Source organism: Oncorhynchus nerka, linkage group LG7, assembly GCF_034236695.1.
Source record: "Oncorhynchus nerka isolate Pitt River linkage group LG7, Oner_Uvic_2.0, whole genome shotgun sequence".
NCBI classification, from domain to species: domain Eukaryota; kingdom Metazoa; phylum Chordata; class Actinopteri; order Salmoniformes; family Salmonidae; genus Oncorhynchus; species Oncorhynchus nerka.
Window position 1 is genome coordinate 39,475,142 of NC_088402.1, and position 16,845 is coordinate 39,491,986.

A 16,845-nucleotide genomic window follows, 5' to 3' on the forward strand; every position below is an offset into this window, starting at 1 on the left:
AATGTATTGATAAGTAGTAGAAACAAATAGTTATTCATAGGTTATTACAGTGCAATTAACATTTTGTAGTAAATATGCGACTTCATGTGCTGTAAAATAACGTTCTACCAATAGAACCTTGGGCATTGTCTGCTTCATGCAGGTTTATAGGCTTCAGATGGTATCCATCTATAGAACTCCAGCCTATTGCATTATGGGTTACATAGTTGTCACGATCGTTGGAAGCATACTCGGACCAACGTGCAGCGTGATCTGGGTCCCACATCTTTTATTAGAAATAAGTGAACCACACAACAAAACAATGAAGACTAAACGAAACGTGACGACAATGGAGTGCTAACATGCAACTACACATAAACAATATCCCACCAAAACACAGGTGGAAAAACGCTACCTAAATATGATCCCCAATTAGAGACAACGATTACCAGCTGCCTCTAATTGGGAATCATACAAAATCACCAACATAGAAAACAAAACTAGAACCCCACATAGAAATAATAAACTAGACTAACCCCCCAGTCAGCCCTGACCTACTCCACCATAGAAAATAACGACTCTCTATGGTCAGGATGTGACAATAGTGTACATTTGTCCTTGCCTTTGTTTACATTGGTTTACATCACATATTGTTCTCTGCTAGTTTCGAAGCTACCTCCATTATAATCATTTTCTGAACATAAGTGGCTGGTTACATGGACCCAAGGTAAGCCAACTCTTGGAGTACAAAGTATGTTCAATGTACTGTTTCCAGTTAAAGTAATTTTAATCCAGGGTCCCTGTAACCAATTAAAGACAGACTGCATCAGGCCCCTTTTGTAAACAGGAACTCAGCAGAAACTCAAAGCCCAAGAGTTACTTTGTGTGCGTGTTTGTGCGAGAACATGCTTGTGTGTGTGTGTGTTTAGGGAAAGAGATTGGCCTGGACAGCATATGAGCCAGATCTCTGTAATTGGGATTCATTACCAATGTGTCATGAATGGGTGAGCTGCTTTTCTAGCCTGGTAAGACTCACCATTTGAACTCTGCTCACAGTAACAGTGTTGCATGTTAGTGCATGTTTACTGTATGGTATCTCTCTTCCGTGTCCATGCAGATAACCTCAGTGAGGCAGGGTCACAGTGGGATTCAACTTTCCCACAAAGCCATGCGTTTATGTAATGTGGATATAGGATTTCTGCTATCCTACATGAACTATTTGTCATGTTCCTAAAAGGGCTAAGAGATAAGAACAGGATTGCAGAATGAGGTGTAATGGGTTATGATGCAGTTATAATGCATTGTAAGACTTGTCATGAGCACCTATAGCCCTGTTGTAATGTCTTATAATCATCCCATAATGATTTTGACTAAATACTAGCCATTTTTAATTAGTTTAAATGTTGACAGAGATATGAAATAATATACTCCTTATTGTAAAGACATTAAAAATAGTTTATACCGAGTTAAAAACCATAAGGTCACAGGAAGGCCAAAAAGAGCATGAAGGACATCAACCACCCGAGCCACGACCTGTTCACCCCTCTATCATACAGAAGGCGACAGTACAGGTGCATCAAAGCTGGGACCAAGAGACTGAAAAACAGCTTCTATCTCAAAGGCCATCAAACTAGCCATTACTAGCCGGCTACCACCCAGTTACTCAACCCTGCACCTTAGTGGCTGCTGCCCTATGTACATAGACATGGAATCACTGGTCACTTTAATAATGTTGACATACTGCTTTAGTCATTTCATATGTATATACTGTATTCTACTGTATTTTAGTTCATGCCAATCTGACATTGCTCATCCTAATATTTATATATTCCTTAATTCCAATGACTAAATATGTGTATGTGACTAATACAATTGTATTTTATTTTATTATTCCTGCAGGCTTTAAATAAAATGTTACCGGATTACTCAACAAGCCCTTCCAAAAATGAGAAATTCTGTATGGTGTTTGCATCTCTCAAACTTTCTATGTCTATAATCATTGGTTTACGAAATAATTTCTCGAAGTTCCTTCTCTCATATTCTGTTGTCTTACATTTCTGATGATATGCGTCGATGGGGTAATGAATGCAGAGACTGCAGTGCTTTACCCATCAGGGTGTGGAACAGGCTTGCAAATCCGTGTGTCTGCATGCATGCATGCGTGTCTGTGTTTACTTCCACACGCAAAGGTTCCGTAACGCCCTAGCATGTTATAACTACATGGTACATGCGTGACAAACACACTGCAATGCCACAGAAAGCAGAACTATAGTGTTGACCAAGACCAGTCCGCTCACCATTTGTACATGCAGGCTGACGATGCACAGTGTGGTGCACTGCTACAAACCAATCCATACAAACAGGATACATGTCAACATTGTGAAATGTTTAACTGAGGATTGCCTATAGAGGAATATATATGGGTAATTCCCTTTAGGAACAGTAATCCTTAGGTTTAGTCAAATTTACTCTGGACCCTTCCTGTTTGGCTCAGCTGATGGCAACAAGCATGATGACCTCATCACAGTACTTGGTCATTGGCCTAGAGACCCTCTATCATTTGGCCAATCGTAGATTGATTTGGTGACGTTAGCTTTAAAGTCTATCAGGTTTGATAGGGAGGCGGGACAAAGCGCGGGCTGACGTCAACGATAAGTCTATATAGCGCAGTGGTTGGCTAGACTGGCTAATATACAGGACAAGAAAGAAATATTAAAAGTATACAACAGAAAAATAACAATAGATACAAATACTTATATTCGAAATAAATAACAGAAATGGACATTCATAATGTCTAGGTTTTCTATGTTACTTGCTTAAGCGCATCGATCAGCGCAAATAAACAGCTCTAAACTTTTTCTATCCCATGAACTTTATTTGCCTCCTCTTTTATACTCGCCATGTACATGTTAATCTACAGGTTAAATATAATTTTGTAACAGATGTCCTTACATTACCACAACTGCAAAAGCGAGCGTTAAAGAACATCAAATCCTAAATGACCATTTTTATAGGAGCATTACCGCCGCTGTCAGTGCCGCTGCATGTGTCTGTGGATTGGTGAGGCGTTATTTTTCTTCCATTCGACCGCCTACTCCCTGTCAGCAGACCTCCCCTAAAAGAGCTATTGGATGCCGCAGCCCTGTCCTAAACAGCTGTTTGGTGTTTTCCAACAGCACGATTCGACTAAACACGGTGTCAATCAAATTTAGACACTGCCATGTAGCTCATTGGATCCATGAAATCTACTGGCTACTGTACTCAAATGTGTCCTCTGATTGGCTACATGGACTAGTTGTCAAGGGTTTGGGCTTCATTCACCATTTTGCGACTGTAGTGTAGAATGTACCGAGCAGTAGTTTTACCTCCTTTAAGTTGCTTTACAGACGAAAGATAATATGACAGTCCGTTAATTGTCAACCCTGGATTTCCGACTTTTGGCCAACTATCAATTTTGTTACTGACTCGATAAATATCTGCATTGAAAATAATATTGTGGTGAGTAAAACCTACAAATCTTTCTTCTGCAGCACTGCAGTAGCCTGTTTTGCTTTATCGAGATGCTACGTTGTAGACGTTGTCTATAGTAAGCACCCTTTGTAACTACTAATGAAATATAATTTTCCTAGCTTGTAATACACTGCGGAGAGAAGCAAAGAGAGGATTGGATGCCACACTTCATTGAAAAGGGAGCGGTACGGGTGGATTGTCAGCCTAAAACTTTTCTCCCAGAAAATATTCAACGCCATAACTGTCGTTATAAGAGTGAGACTTCCTAGAAGTGTTTTTCTTCCGTTGCGATTGAAGGCAAAACCTTGAAGTCATCTGAATCACCAACATAGAGTTTTTAGCATTATTATCCCTCCATAGGCTACTATTCGTCATACAAAATGTATATTTCCATCTGTCCTTCGTCTGGGCTTGTGGGCCTCGTTTCTACGTTGTGTCCACAAATGTTACTTTTTATTGTAACTTAATTTACAATGTTGCAGTTTGCACTCGTCGGGAAATGTGTTACTAAGTTGCATCCAGTATCGTCAACATTTCACAGCAATTGTCACACGAATGAATTTACCACATAATTACTTTGGTTTCTGTCGCGCGATGTAATTACATATTGTTTGATTTAAGGACGCCTACTTACTGTCTGTTTGTAACACCCCGTTATACTTTGTTCCACAACACCATATATCGGAATAATGGGCCTTTACGTTTTTAATATCACGTGTAAATGTTGCAAGAAGAATATTTTTTTCTAAGCGGCCTTGTGTTGTTTGGCCTGCGTCACTGGACTTCCTGGCCCTGTTGTGTAGTAAACTGATAGTAATCGCAAAGCACTACGACCAATAAGAGTGCTTCACACATACACAGCACGGTACTATTCAGCAAAACTAACAGTGACCACATTCTTGCAATCGTTTGCATTTTACAGTACTTCAGTTTAGGGTTGTAGTTAAAAAATATAAAAAAGATATCTACATTCGGCCTAAGTCTACTTTAAGTACGTGACATGTGTACATTAGCCGGTAGTTGCACTATAGGTCCATATTCTCCACCAGTTATCATAGTTTTATAGTTATATATTTATGCATCGAAGCTGTCGAGGTGTAAATGGTTAAATTAACGTTGCTTTCTCGTCATTTCAATGAAATGATGTTGAACCAACGTGGAATAGCGGTTGAATTGACGTCTGTGCCCAAGGGGATGTTATGCTAACATGGATTTTCATAATGCTCTAATAGGACATTACAACAAGTTCTCCAATGGTGACAAATGGCAATGCTTGGGTTATACAGCGTTGATATGGCAACATTTATTGAACATTGAATCAACACGAGATTGAACATGAATGCAATATTGACAAATGGATAAGGCTCATACACTTAGAATGGAAATGCCATTGTGCCTTCTCTCGAAGTTATCATTATGACACACCCACATACTTGCTGGTGTGCATAATGCACTTTTGAATAAACAATGTGCACCCTTCCAACAAATTATTTTACGATGACAGTTCTTTGAATGCAATCTCAAGTCTCCTGAATATAATTTGCATAACACAGATACTGGGTTGTAACTGTGTGTATTATCAAACAGCAGTTTACATGTTGTGTGGTCACAACAACACAGGTCTGTAGTTTCTTATTACAAGTAGATGCCCTGGAGTTCTGTAGAGCTCCAAATGGCTGAACGTACATGACATTGTAACAACCTAATATTCAATAAATGTCATCATTTCTCCCAGCCATGTTGTATATGTCTCAAACATACCATGACATGTAGCATTCAATCCCATGTGATTAAAGAAAAACTGCTACTCTGCTAAATAATTTGGTCTAGACTTTGATGTTTTGTATTTGGTCGTGCACTATAAGATGATTAGGCTTTTTGTTGAATCACTTTGTGGTGTTGTCTGAAACTGAGGCCGATGGGAACTGTGTACTGGAAGAAACAACCCATGATGTAAGAAAGATAGGCCTACAACACTTGACGCTGCCTGTTTCAATGGAAAACCCAAACCAAAACTGTTGGTTTTCAGATAGTTTCTTTCATCCACATAGGTCAGCATTCCACAACATGGATGTTTTCCCTGGCAGTGGAAAATGCCTCTAAATGAGTGGTTGGTATGAAATCTAAGGAGAAAGAGAGGGCTAAAGAGACAGGGTAATAAAGTAGCAGGAAGTTAGGTAATGGTCCATGACAGGAAGTGTGGATTGTAGGGGCGGATTGGTTCGGCTATGAAATAGATAAAGGTCACCACCGAGAACGAGTGAGAGAGAGGGGAAAAGAACGCTTGAGTAAGAAAGAGAGAATGAGAGAAATGCGAGTGAACAAGAAGGAATTCCCCCACCTCCACTGCCTTAGCCAAGAAACCAGCGCGTGTGTGTGGGGGTGCAGACTCATTTGGAAGTGCTCGTCCAGACGCACTTCCAAATGTGCCTGCCGCTATTCTGCTATGCTATATTGTTATATTACTTTACACATTATATAAGATTGCTTCATTATGGTTTAATGTGTATTCACACAGTGTTAGGTGTATAATAATATATAATATAAGCTACATTATGTAATGTACGCATTGTACACTGAGTATACAAAACATTAGGAACACCTTCTTAATTTTGAGTTGCAACCCACTTTTGCCATCAGAACCGCCTCAATTCGTCTGGGCATGGACTCGACAAAGTGTCAAAAGCGTTCCACCGGGATGCTGGCCCATGTTGACTCCAATACTTCCCACAGTTGGCTGGATGTCCTTTGGGCGGTGGACCATTCTTGATACACAAGGGAAACCCAGCAGCGTTGCAGTTCATTACACACTCAAACCGGTGCGCCTGGCATCTACTACCATACCCTGTTCAAAGGCACTTATATTTTTTGTCTTGCCTGTTCACCCTCTGAATGGCACACATTAGACATCATTGTTTAAATTGTCTCAAGGCTTTTACAATCCTTCTTTAACCTAGTCTCCTCCCCTTAATATACTCAGATGATTTATTTATTTATTTTATTCAACCTTTATTTAATTAGACAAGTCAGTGAAGAACAAATTCTTATTTTACAATGATGGCCTACCGAGGTCAAACCCTCCCCTAACCCGGACAACGCTGGGCCAATTGTGCGCCGCTCTATGGGACTCCCAATCATGACCGGTTGTGATACAGCCCGGGATTTAACCAGGGTCTGTAGTGATGCCTCTAGCACTGAGATGCAGTGCCTTAGACCGCTGCGCCACTCGGGAGATCTGATTGAAGTGGATTTAACAAGTGACCAATAAGGGATCATAGCTTTCACCTGGATTCACCTGGTCAGTCTATGTAATGGAAATAGCAGGTTTTCCTAATGTTTGTAATAAAATAGTAATACCCATTACTTATTGTGTTGGGTGATATATCATTCAATAATGAATGTATTACCAAGGACAAAAAATACATGGTTTTATGGAATAGGCCTATATTTGAAATGATTTTTAAAAATTTGTCCTTTTTACTTTGACAGCAACTTCACCCCACCTCAGCCATTTTCTGGTGAATGGGCTTTTTATAATGTCACAATGCATTTATCACATGAATAATCCAGTCCTCTTTATGTTCTGCTGTGTTTCAGGATCTGGAATAAGGTGGAAAGAGCTGGAGACAGAAAGAGGAAAGGGCGGGATGAGAAAGAGAAGAGCTGGAAGAGCAGGGAAATAGAGGGAGGAGAGCAAGAGGGGCTGGAAGAGCAGGGAAATAGAGGGAGGAGAGCAAGAGGGGCTGGAAGAGCAGGGAAATAGAGGGAGGAGAGCAAGAGGGGCTGGAAGAGCAGGGAAATAGAGGGAGGCGAGAGGAACTGAGAATCTGGTCTCTGGAAAAGTAAGCCACTGTAAATCGTAAAGCAAACGCCAATGCAGAGATGAAGCCGATTAAAAAGCAAGGAAGGCGCTCGCCCCCGTCGACCCGGGCCAAAGGTGGGAAGAGACGGGGGGCGGTGGACAGTGGGGAGAAAAGAGAGTCGGACGAGAACAGAGACCAATCCCCTAAAAGTCAGACCCCACCCCAAACCTCATCTCACTCAGAGTCTTCTCAGGAAGAGTCGATGACACTTACGGCTAGGGCCACGCCAGAGAGGGAGGTCCACAGAGAGGGGCCCCAGCTCCCAGAGACAGCGGCCGCAGCAGCAGGGTCCCTCCCTGGGAAGTCAGAGGACTCCCGCCCGGGGAGTGTCAAGTCGCTGAGCGCCCACAGCACAGACAGCAGCAGCAGCGCCGCCAGTGCTGCCAACAGCCCCAACCCCTCGTCCAACCGCAAGACAGCCACCTTCAAGGCCCGCGTCCCCAAGAAGAAGTACACCTCTGAGCACTGTGCTGCTGCAGCTGCTGCCGCCAGCAACCACGGATACCATGGCAACCCCGGCACGCCCCCACTGAACAGCAGTAGTGCTCACTGTGGTAGTAACACCGGTAGTCAGTCGTCGGGCTTATCTTCGGGGCCCGGGTCGACGGCGAGTGAGGGCGGTTTGCTTACTGACATCAACAGTCAGACCAGGAGACCAGTGGAGGACTACATTACCACTATAGCTCCACCACAGGACAGGGACAACACACCTGGACCCCCTCCCACAGGGGACAGAGACAGGAGAGGCCTAGAGGGAGGCAGAGAAATCTCCCCCAGCCCTGTCCGCTGCTCCTCTACAGACACAGCCAGCGAACACGACCCTGACATGAGCGATCTACGCCGCCCCAACTTTCCCCACACCAACCCCAACACCGAAGCACACACACTGGACCTGGTGCAACGTAGCACCCCACGCACTCCGACCCCACAGAGCCTGTCGGACGCGCTAGCCGACGCCCTGGCAAAAGGTCTAAAGAACCAGCGGGTGCTAGCCAGGCAGGCTAGGAGGAGAACTGGAAAGTGGGAAGAGGAGAACGGAAGGGGAGTGGGGAGGGAGAGCATGGACTCGGTGTTCCGAGCGGGTGTGGTGCGGCGGGTGAGCGGCGAGCACGGCAGCCTGGAGGTGCAGCTGAACGGCGAGAAGGAGCTGTACCGCTACCCGTTTCGCGAGGGCCCCCAGGGGCCCGTGGACATCATCATGGACGCCCCGCCGCCCGGCTCCCAGGCCGTGCCCATCGGCACCCCTGTGTGCGTGCCCTTCGGAGGCAACGAGGACGGCGGCACCACAGAGGCCCAGTGCCAGTGGTACCGAGAGGGCCTGGTCACCCAGGTGGACTCCCACCCGGCTGTGTCCTACCCCTATAGAGTGTTGTTAGAGGACAGAGCGCCCCCAGGGGATGAGGAGGGGGATGGCAGGGTGGGCACTCCGACCGCTGTGTGGGTGTCCCGTCAGAGCCTCCGCCTGCTGGTGCCCCCCTGGGACCTGGACCTGGGACCCTCCGGAGGGGGGCGAGAGGAGGGCGATGCTGCCACCGAGAGGGGGAGAGTGAGGGAGAGAGAGAGAGAGGACAGGGACGAAATAGAAGTTGAGCCAGAGTTGTGTTTCCTTAGCCACGGGATGGGGCTCAGCGCAGCTGTGGCTGGGTCTGTGTTGGGGAGGCTTTCATACCCTGGAACGGCCCCCGCCTCCTCGTCTTCCTCCACTGTCAGCTCCCCCGTCACCCCTGCCTCGGTGCTGAGTCTGGTGCCCGGAAGAGACTGGGAGCGAGAGAAGGACCTGGTGGAGAGAGAGCGGGAGCTCCAGAGGAAACAAGAGAGAGATAACCGAGAGAGGGCCAAGCAGCATCACCACTTCATGCCCCTGACCCCAGAGGAGGACATAGAGGTGTCCCACTTCAGCATGGTGCCCATGGGGGCGGCGGAAGGTGCGGCCAAGGCCCTGGCGGTGTCCCAACACAGGCACATACTCTCCAAGCCACCCCCGGGCTACCTCAGCCCCCACTTGTCTGTGGTCCGGGGCCTCGGAGGCACCCCGCTGGTGGGCCCCCACTTGGCCCTCAACCCCCACCCCCCTGCCTCCCCCACAGTGCTAATGGGCCTGGAGTCAGGAGCCCTGTCAGCGGGGTGGCCATCATCGCCACCCCTCAGCTCCCTCTGCCCTCCTCGTCCTCCCGCGGCTCCCTGGATAAGCCACCCTCGTCAAACACCAACTCCCACGGTGCATCTGGAGGGGGTGGAGGCTCGGGTTCGGCGTCCTCGTCGCGCTCCCGCACCCCTCTCACGGTGGCCCAGCAGAAGTACAAGAAGGGCGACGTGGTGTGTACCCCCACGGGCATCCGCAAGAAGTTCAACGGCAAGCAGTGGAGGAGGCTGTGCTCCAGAGAGGGCTGCTCTAAGGAGTCCCAGAGAAGAGGCTACTGCTCGCGTCATCTCTCCATGAGAACTAAAGAGATGGAGGCCAGCGGAGGGGGCAGAGACCGTGGCGGGGCCAGCAGTACGGGCACCCTAACCCCGTCAGACCTGAGGCTGGGCGGCGGCCGGACCAGTTCGGAGTTCGACTGGGACAACACGTCGCGAGACAGCAGCGAAGCGAGCAGTAGGGGAGGGGATTCACGCCCCCGCATGGTCCTGCCCTCGTTCCTGCCCCAGGACCTATCACACTTCGACTTTGATGAGTGCGAGGCGGCCACCATGCTGGTGTCTCTGGGCAGCTCCCGCTCGGGCACGCCCTCCTTCTCTCCCATCTCCAACCAATCGCCCTTCTCGCCCACGCCGTCGCCCTCGCCATCCCCGCTCCTCAGCTTCCGCCCGGCCACCTTCAGCCCCATCACGGCCCCGCCTTCTCTCACCCCTCGCCGCCACCGCCATCTGAGCGGGACTAAGATGAGCACGCCGGGCTCGGAGCGCGAGCATCACCTGTCGGGCATCGTACCCACCTTCCACACCAACCTCACCTTCACCGTGCCCATGAGCCCCAGCAAGCGGAAACTGGATGCCCTTCCTCCGCCACTGCCCCTCCCCGACCAGCAACTAGGGGAGACTATAGGGCTCCGGCCAGCCGCCTTCAGGGTGCTTTCCCCTCAGAGCCAGCCCACCACCCCCTCCTCGCTCTCCTTCCCCCGGCCCCGGAGCGCCACTAGCCGACCCCCATCCTCTGCTGCCTCCACCCCTCCGCCCATGCTGGTGTCCCCCACCCCTCCCTCCCCACTGCCCCAGGACCCCAGCCCCGCCGCATCGTGCCCCTGCGAGACTCCCCCGTCATCGTGAGGAACCCCGACGTCCCCCTGGCCAAGTTTACCGAGGGACCCTTAGGGAGGAGGGGAGGAGGGGGCTGCTCCTCAAGAGACCACAGCCAGCCCTTGCATCTTGCCACCGGCCTCCAAGCACCCGTGCCCATCAACGGTGCCGTCACCAATGGAGCGGTCCTCATGCGAAACCCCGCCTCCACCCTGGTCCTTTTAACCTCCTCCCAGTCCTTGACCCCAGCCGTCACGGGATGCCCTGTCCACTCCAGCCCAGCCCCCAGTGGTGGCTCCGCCTCAATGTCCTCTACTGGCTCCGCCCTCTCTAGCTCTGGATCAGGCGGTAGGGAGTGGGAGAGGAAGTCTGGAGGGCATCAGGACGCCATTGGAGGGACACTGCCCCAGCCGGTAGCCTGCCACCCCTCGCCCACTGCCCTGCTGCCCCTCATCCTACCAGCCGAGTCCCCTCAACCTGCACCCCGCAAGGACATCATCATGGGACGGCCCGGGACAGGTAACACCACAATCATTATAGAGGTATATAGGAGTTAATATAAAGGGGTTTATAAACTGGGTGGTTCGTGCCCCGAATGCTGATTGGCTGACAGCTGTGGTATATCAGACCGTATACCACAGGTATGACAAAATATTTATTTCTACCTCTCTGATTACGTTGGTAACCTGTTTGTTTATATGTGGTATATGGCCAATATACCACGGCTAATGGCTGCATCCAGGCACTTTCGTTGTGCGAAAGAACAGCCCTTATCCGCGTTATATTAGCCATATAACACACCCCCTCGTGCCTTTTTGCTTAAGTATAGGATTTAGTATATAGGGGTTAGTATTAGAGGTCGACCGATTATGATTTTTCAACGCTGATACCGATTTATTGGAGGACCAAAAAAAGCCTATACCGATTAATCAGACAATTTATATATATATATACAATTTATACAATATACAATATACAGTGGGGCAAAAAAGTATTTAGTCAGCCACCAATTGTGCAAGTTCTCCCACTTAAAAAGATGAGAGAGGCCTGTAATTTTCATCATAGGTACACTTCAACTATGACAGACAAAATTAGAAAAAAAATCCAGAAAATTACATTGTAGGATTTTTAATGAATTTATTTGCAAATTATGATGGAAAATAAGTATTTGGTCAATAACAAAAGTTTATCTCAATACTTTGTTATATACCCTTTGTTGGCAATGACAGAGGTCAAACGTTTTCTGTAAGTCTTCACAAGGTTTTCACACACTGTTTCTGGTATTTTGGCCCATTCCTCAATGCAGATCTCCTCTAGAGCAGTGATGTTTTGGGGCTGTTGCTGGGCAACACGTACTTTCAACTCCCTCCAAAGATTTTCTATTGTGTTGACAAGTGATTATGTGAAGATTGATTGTTTTTTATAAGATAAGTTTAATGCTAGCTAGCAACTTTAGTATATAGAGGTGTATAGGGGTTAGTATATAGGGATTAGTATATAGGGGTCTATATGGGTTAGTATATAGAGGTGTATAGGGATTAGTATATAGAGGTTTATAGGGGTTAGTATATAGAGGTGTATAGGGGTTAGTATATAGAGGTGTATAGAGGTTAGTATATAGAGGTGTATAGGGGTTAGTATATAGAGGTGTATAGGGGTTAGTATATAGAGGTGTATAGGGGTTAGTATATAGAGGTGTATAGGGGTTAGTATATAGAGGTGTATAGGGGTTAGTATATAGAGGTGTATAGGGGTTAGTATATAGAGGTGTATAGGGGTTATTATATAGAGGTGTATAGGGGTTAGTATATAGAGGTGTATAGGGGTTAGTATATAGAGGTGTATAGGGGTTAGTATATAGAGGTGTATAGGGGTTAGTATATAGAGGTGTATAGGGTTAGTATATAGAGGTGTATAGGGGTTAGTATATAGAGGTGTATAGGGGTTAGTATATAGAGGTGTATAGGGGTTATTATATAGAGGTGTATAGGGGTTATTATATAGAGGTGTATAGGGGTTATTATATAGAGGTGTATAGGGGTTAGGGGTATATAGACATCATAGTAACATACATCAGTGATAAGGGAAATGGGGAGAGTTATTATTGGAGGGATGGTAGAAACAATTCACCACAGGTTGAATGTGACCACTCAGAATGGCTGTGTAATTACTGGCGTTTACCTTGCCGTCTACGGGGTTGTGTGGATCTAAACCATGCCAGGAAAATGCACCCCCACATCGTAACAGAGCCGCCAAGAACTCTCATTTACTCAAGTGTTTCCTTTATTTTGGCAGTTACCAATGTGTGAAAATGAGTGACTTCAGTGACAAGAAATGTACATTTGTACTTTTGCAACATGGCCGCAAGAATGCTCTGTCAGGCATTACGTAGTAGGCAGCTAAATATAATGTTGGCCTGTTATGTCTTTCAGAATGTGTGTGGTGTGTGGTTTGGTGTAGGGTGGGGTGGGAAGGGGGGATGTCAACGAGTGGGTGATACAGGGTGTTGGTCTGCGAGCAGTTTCAGTTAAACTCTTAAAAGGAACGTGTCTAGACATGCAAGGCTGCTGACAAATGCACACACACACACAGTCACCCAGTCTCTCACACACACACACACACACACACACACACACACACAGTCACACAGTCACACACACACTGCTCAATATAGCAGACAACACACAACCTCGGGCAAAGCACCAAGGGCAAGTCCAGTGTTTCTTTTTATCCCACTGAACTGAAAGAAGTAATCAAATTGCAGTGTTGTCATGGATACTTTGTCTCTCTATGGAATTAGTGCAGTTAAACTTAGAACTCTCTCTGCTTGTTGGATCGTGCTTCTCTCTGCTTTTCAATCAGTTATTCTCTATGGGGGCGAATCCTAACTTCCACTTCAAATGTTCACTTAGTCCCATTGAAGTCAATGGGAGATTAAGTGAACATGTAGATTAAATGGAAATTAGGATTCGCCCCTATGCTTCCGCTCCTAACTTTCGTCTAGAATATAAAACCCCATAGACACCAGTTAGTATTTTCAATGTAATACTCTCTCATTGAACAGACCCCAGAGTTCAGAGCTAACCCGTCTAGACCAGTAGTCTCAACGTGTGTGTATGAAATGACATGCTTTCCCCCGTGACCCTCCCGCGTGTCATGAGATTATCTGAGGAGGGCTTGCAAGTTAAAACCACTTCAAACACTTCTGAGAAGAAACCCCTCTCTCTTGTAAACACAACTCATTCATCCTTCCTCGTGCACAGTATTCTCACCTGACCGACATCGAGTCAAATGGAATGTTATTTGTCACGTGCTTCATAAACAACAGGTGTGGATTTAACAGTGAAATGTTTACTTACGGGTCCTTCCCAACAATGCAGAGGGAAAGAAAAGTAAAACACGTAGTAATGAGTAGTAATAAATATTCAAGGAGCAAACGATAACTTGGCTTTATACACAGGGTTTTATTTATTTTTTATTTAACCTTTATTTAACTAGGCAACTCAGTTAAGAACAAATTCGTATTTACAATGACGGCCTACCTGAGACGACAACATAGCAAAGCAGCTACACATGACAGCATAGCATGGTAGCAACACAACATAACAACCACATGGTAGCAACACAACATGGTAGCAGCATAAAAGGTGGTACAAACGTTATTGGGCACAGACAACAGCACAAAGGGAAAGAAGGTAGAGACAACAATACATCACGCGAATCAGCCACAACTGTCAGTGAGAGTGTCCATGACTGAGCCATTGAATGAAGAGATGGAGATAAAACTGTCCTGTTTGAGTGTTTGTTGCAGCCCGTTCCAGTCGCTAGCTGCAGCGAACTGAAAAGAGGAGCGACCCAGAGATGTCTGTGCTTTGTAGACATTTAACTAGGTACCAGTACCTAGTCGATGTGTAGGGGTACGATGTCATTGATGTAGATACTGTAGGTACATAGAACTAGGAATAAAGTGACCGATAATAATAGCAGCAACAGCATATGTGATGAGTCAGAAAAGTTGGTCCAAAAATGTATGTCAATGCAAAGAGTGCAGGTAGCTATTTGGTTAACTTTTTAACCAACTACTGTATTTAGCAGCCTTATGGCTTGGGGGTAGAATTCTTCGGGGTCCTGTTGGTTCCAGACTTGGTGCATTGGTACCGCTTGCCATGCAGTAGCAGAGAGAACAGTCTATGACTTGGGTGGCTGGAGTCTTTGATCATTTTCAGGGCCTTCCTCTGACACCGCCTGGTATAGAGGTCCTTGATGACAGAGAGCTCGGCCCCAGTGATGTACTGGGACGTACGCACTACCCTCTGTAGCATCTTGTGGTCGGATGCCAAGCAGTTGCCATACCAAGCGGTGATGCAACCAGTCAAGATGCTCTCAATGTAGATCTTTTTGAGGATCTGAGGGCCCATTCCAAATCTTTTCAGCGTCCTGAGGGGGAAGAGGCGTTGTCGTGCCCTATTCAGGACTGTGTTGGTGTGTGTGGACCATGATAGATCCTTAGTGGTGTGGACACTCAGGGGTCACTTGAAAATGTCAGGGGAACAATCTCAATGTGACTCAAAAATCGTAAAAGAAGTTGCAATGTGTGAAACCCCATATACTGTAAGTACAGTATATGTTGTTCTTGACCAACTAGGTTGTCATTGTAAAATATAATTTGTTCTCTATGTACTTGGAGAAATATCTTAATCAATTGAAGCATATTATATACTAACCAAGACCTATGTTCCTTTTCAAATAAGACCCTGTATATTAGTATTCCATTTGACTGCATGACTGTTAACCAGTGTGGATTCCGACATGGTGGGTCACTTCCCAATGGGGCTGAGATGGACATGACTAAAGACTGGGCTCTAACAGGAAATATTTTGTTTTTCTTAAGGGTCACAAGAGAATTCAAATGGCGGGGAATTCAGTGTGGACATGCCGTCATGGCACAAAGACAATTTGGGAACCACTGCAGTTAACCCTCACTATTTGAGTTTTTTATTTAAAATCACCAACTATTCATATTATTTTCCTTCCGAATCCGCCCTTTCCTCCCACAGTATGGACCAATGTGGAGCCCCGGTCAGTGCCAGTGTTTCCTTGGCATTCATTGGTCCCTTTCCTGGAGCCCAGCCAATCGAGTGCGGCTGCCCAGCCGACTGATGGCCAACAGCTTGTCAATCAGAGCAACGGTGAGGATTTGATCAACACTTATGTGTTGAAATAAATAGGCCTATTCTGACCAGGTTGCATACACAACTCATATGTGTTGTACTTACTTATATTGTAATGATATTTATGGGGAAAAGTGTACAGTATACCGCATTGCATCTTTCACTATTTGCTGCATCACTTCATAAATAAATAACTGTTGAATAACTGAACTAAAATAAATAACTCACAGTACAAATACAAAAAACTTTAATGTTGGTGACCTGCCTGTTTTTTGCAATTACATTGATATTTAATTACATGGATTACATTGAGTTTATTATTTAGTCCAAGAATCATAATTTCTCTCTGAAACCATTTTATCTACTTAATGTAAGGGATAATCAACAAGGAGCTATGTGTTCTCTGGGAATAATGCATGGTGCGGAAGGTAGGTGCCACGACACAGAGCAGAGTGATAATTACCAACCAGTCATAGATGAGGGATGAAAACCAACCAGGATCCACCAACTAACTCCCCTCTCTCTCTTGGTCAGAGCCTCGTTGTGGGGTGGCCCTAGTGAGTGACGGACGGATGGGCCCACCAGATGCAGGACCAGGGTCTCCATCCCGCCCACCGCCCTCCTCCAATGACAACAACCCCCAAGCTGAAAGAGCAGAAAGAGGCGGAGCCGACAGCGAGACGGAGAGCGATGCAGATGACCCGTACGTTTTTTCTAGGTTATTTAATGGTCGTTCAAAAGTGTGTCATCTGTTGTATTGCAGGTGACACACTACAAGTGGGATGTAAAAGGAAATAATGTTGTCTATAATATTTGAAAGCCCCCCTAGGGCTTTCTAGAATAGTCTTTCACAAAGGCTTGCGTTGCCTTAGGAACCAGGAAAGACCGGTTCTCTTTCAATTGCTCTAGCTTCATTGATTGTTGAATACATTTAGTTTGATGGAGAGACCTACATAGAGCAAATGTTATAGCTGTGTTTGTATACAGTAAGAATGTACCACTTTAAACCCCCAAATGGGCTTAGAAATTAAGTGATGAAGAAGGATAAAGCTTTTTGCCCCACTCAACAATTCAAATCAAATCAA

General features: G+C 46.1%; 1 protein-coding gene across 1 annotated transcript in view; it reads left to right on the plus strand.

Moving 5' to 3' along the window:
• Window positions 1–3,298: 3,298 nt before the first annotated feature.
• Window positions 3,299–16,845, plus strand: part of LOC115131629 (protein capicua homolog) — a 32,190-nt gene continuing 18,643 nt past the window's right edge. Inside the window, 6 exon segments of the mRNA XM_065020493.1 lie at window positions 3,299–3,477; window positions 7,087–9,477; window positions 9,480–10,572; window positions 10,575–11,108; window positions 15,647–15,778; window positions 16,295–16,463. Coding sequence (XP_064876565.1) covers window positions 7,372–9,477; window positions 9,480–10,572; window positions 10,575–11,108; window positions 15,647–15,778; window positions 16,295–16,463 — 4,034 coding nt within the window. The 5' untranslated portion in view covers window positions 3,299–3,477; window positions 7,087–7,371.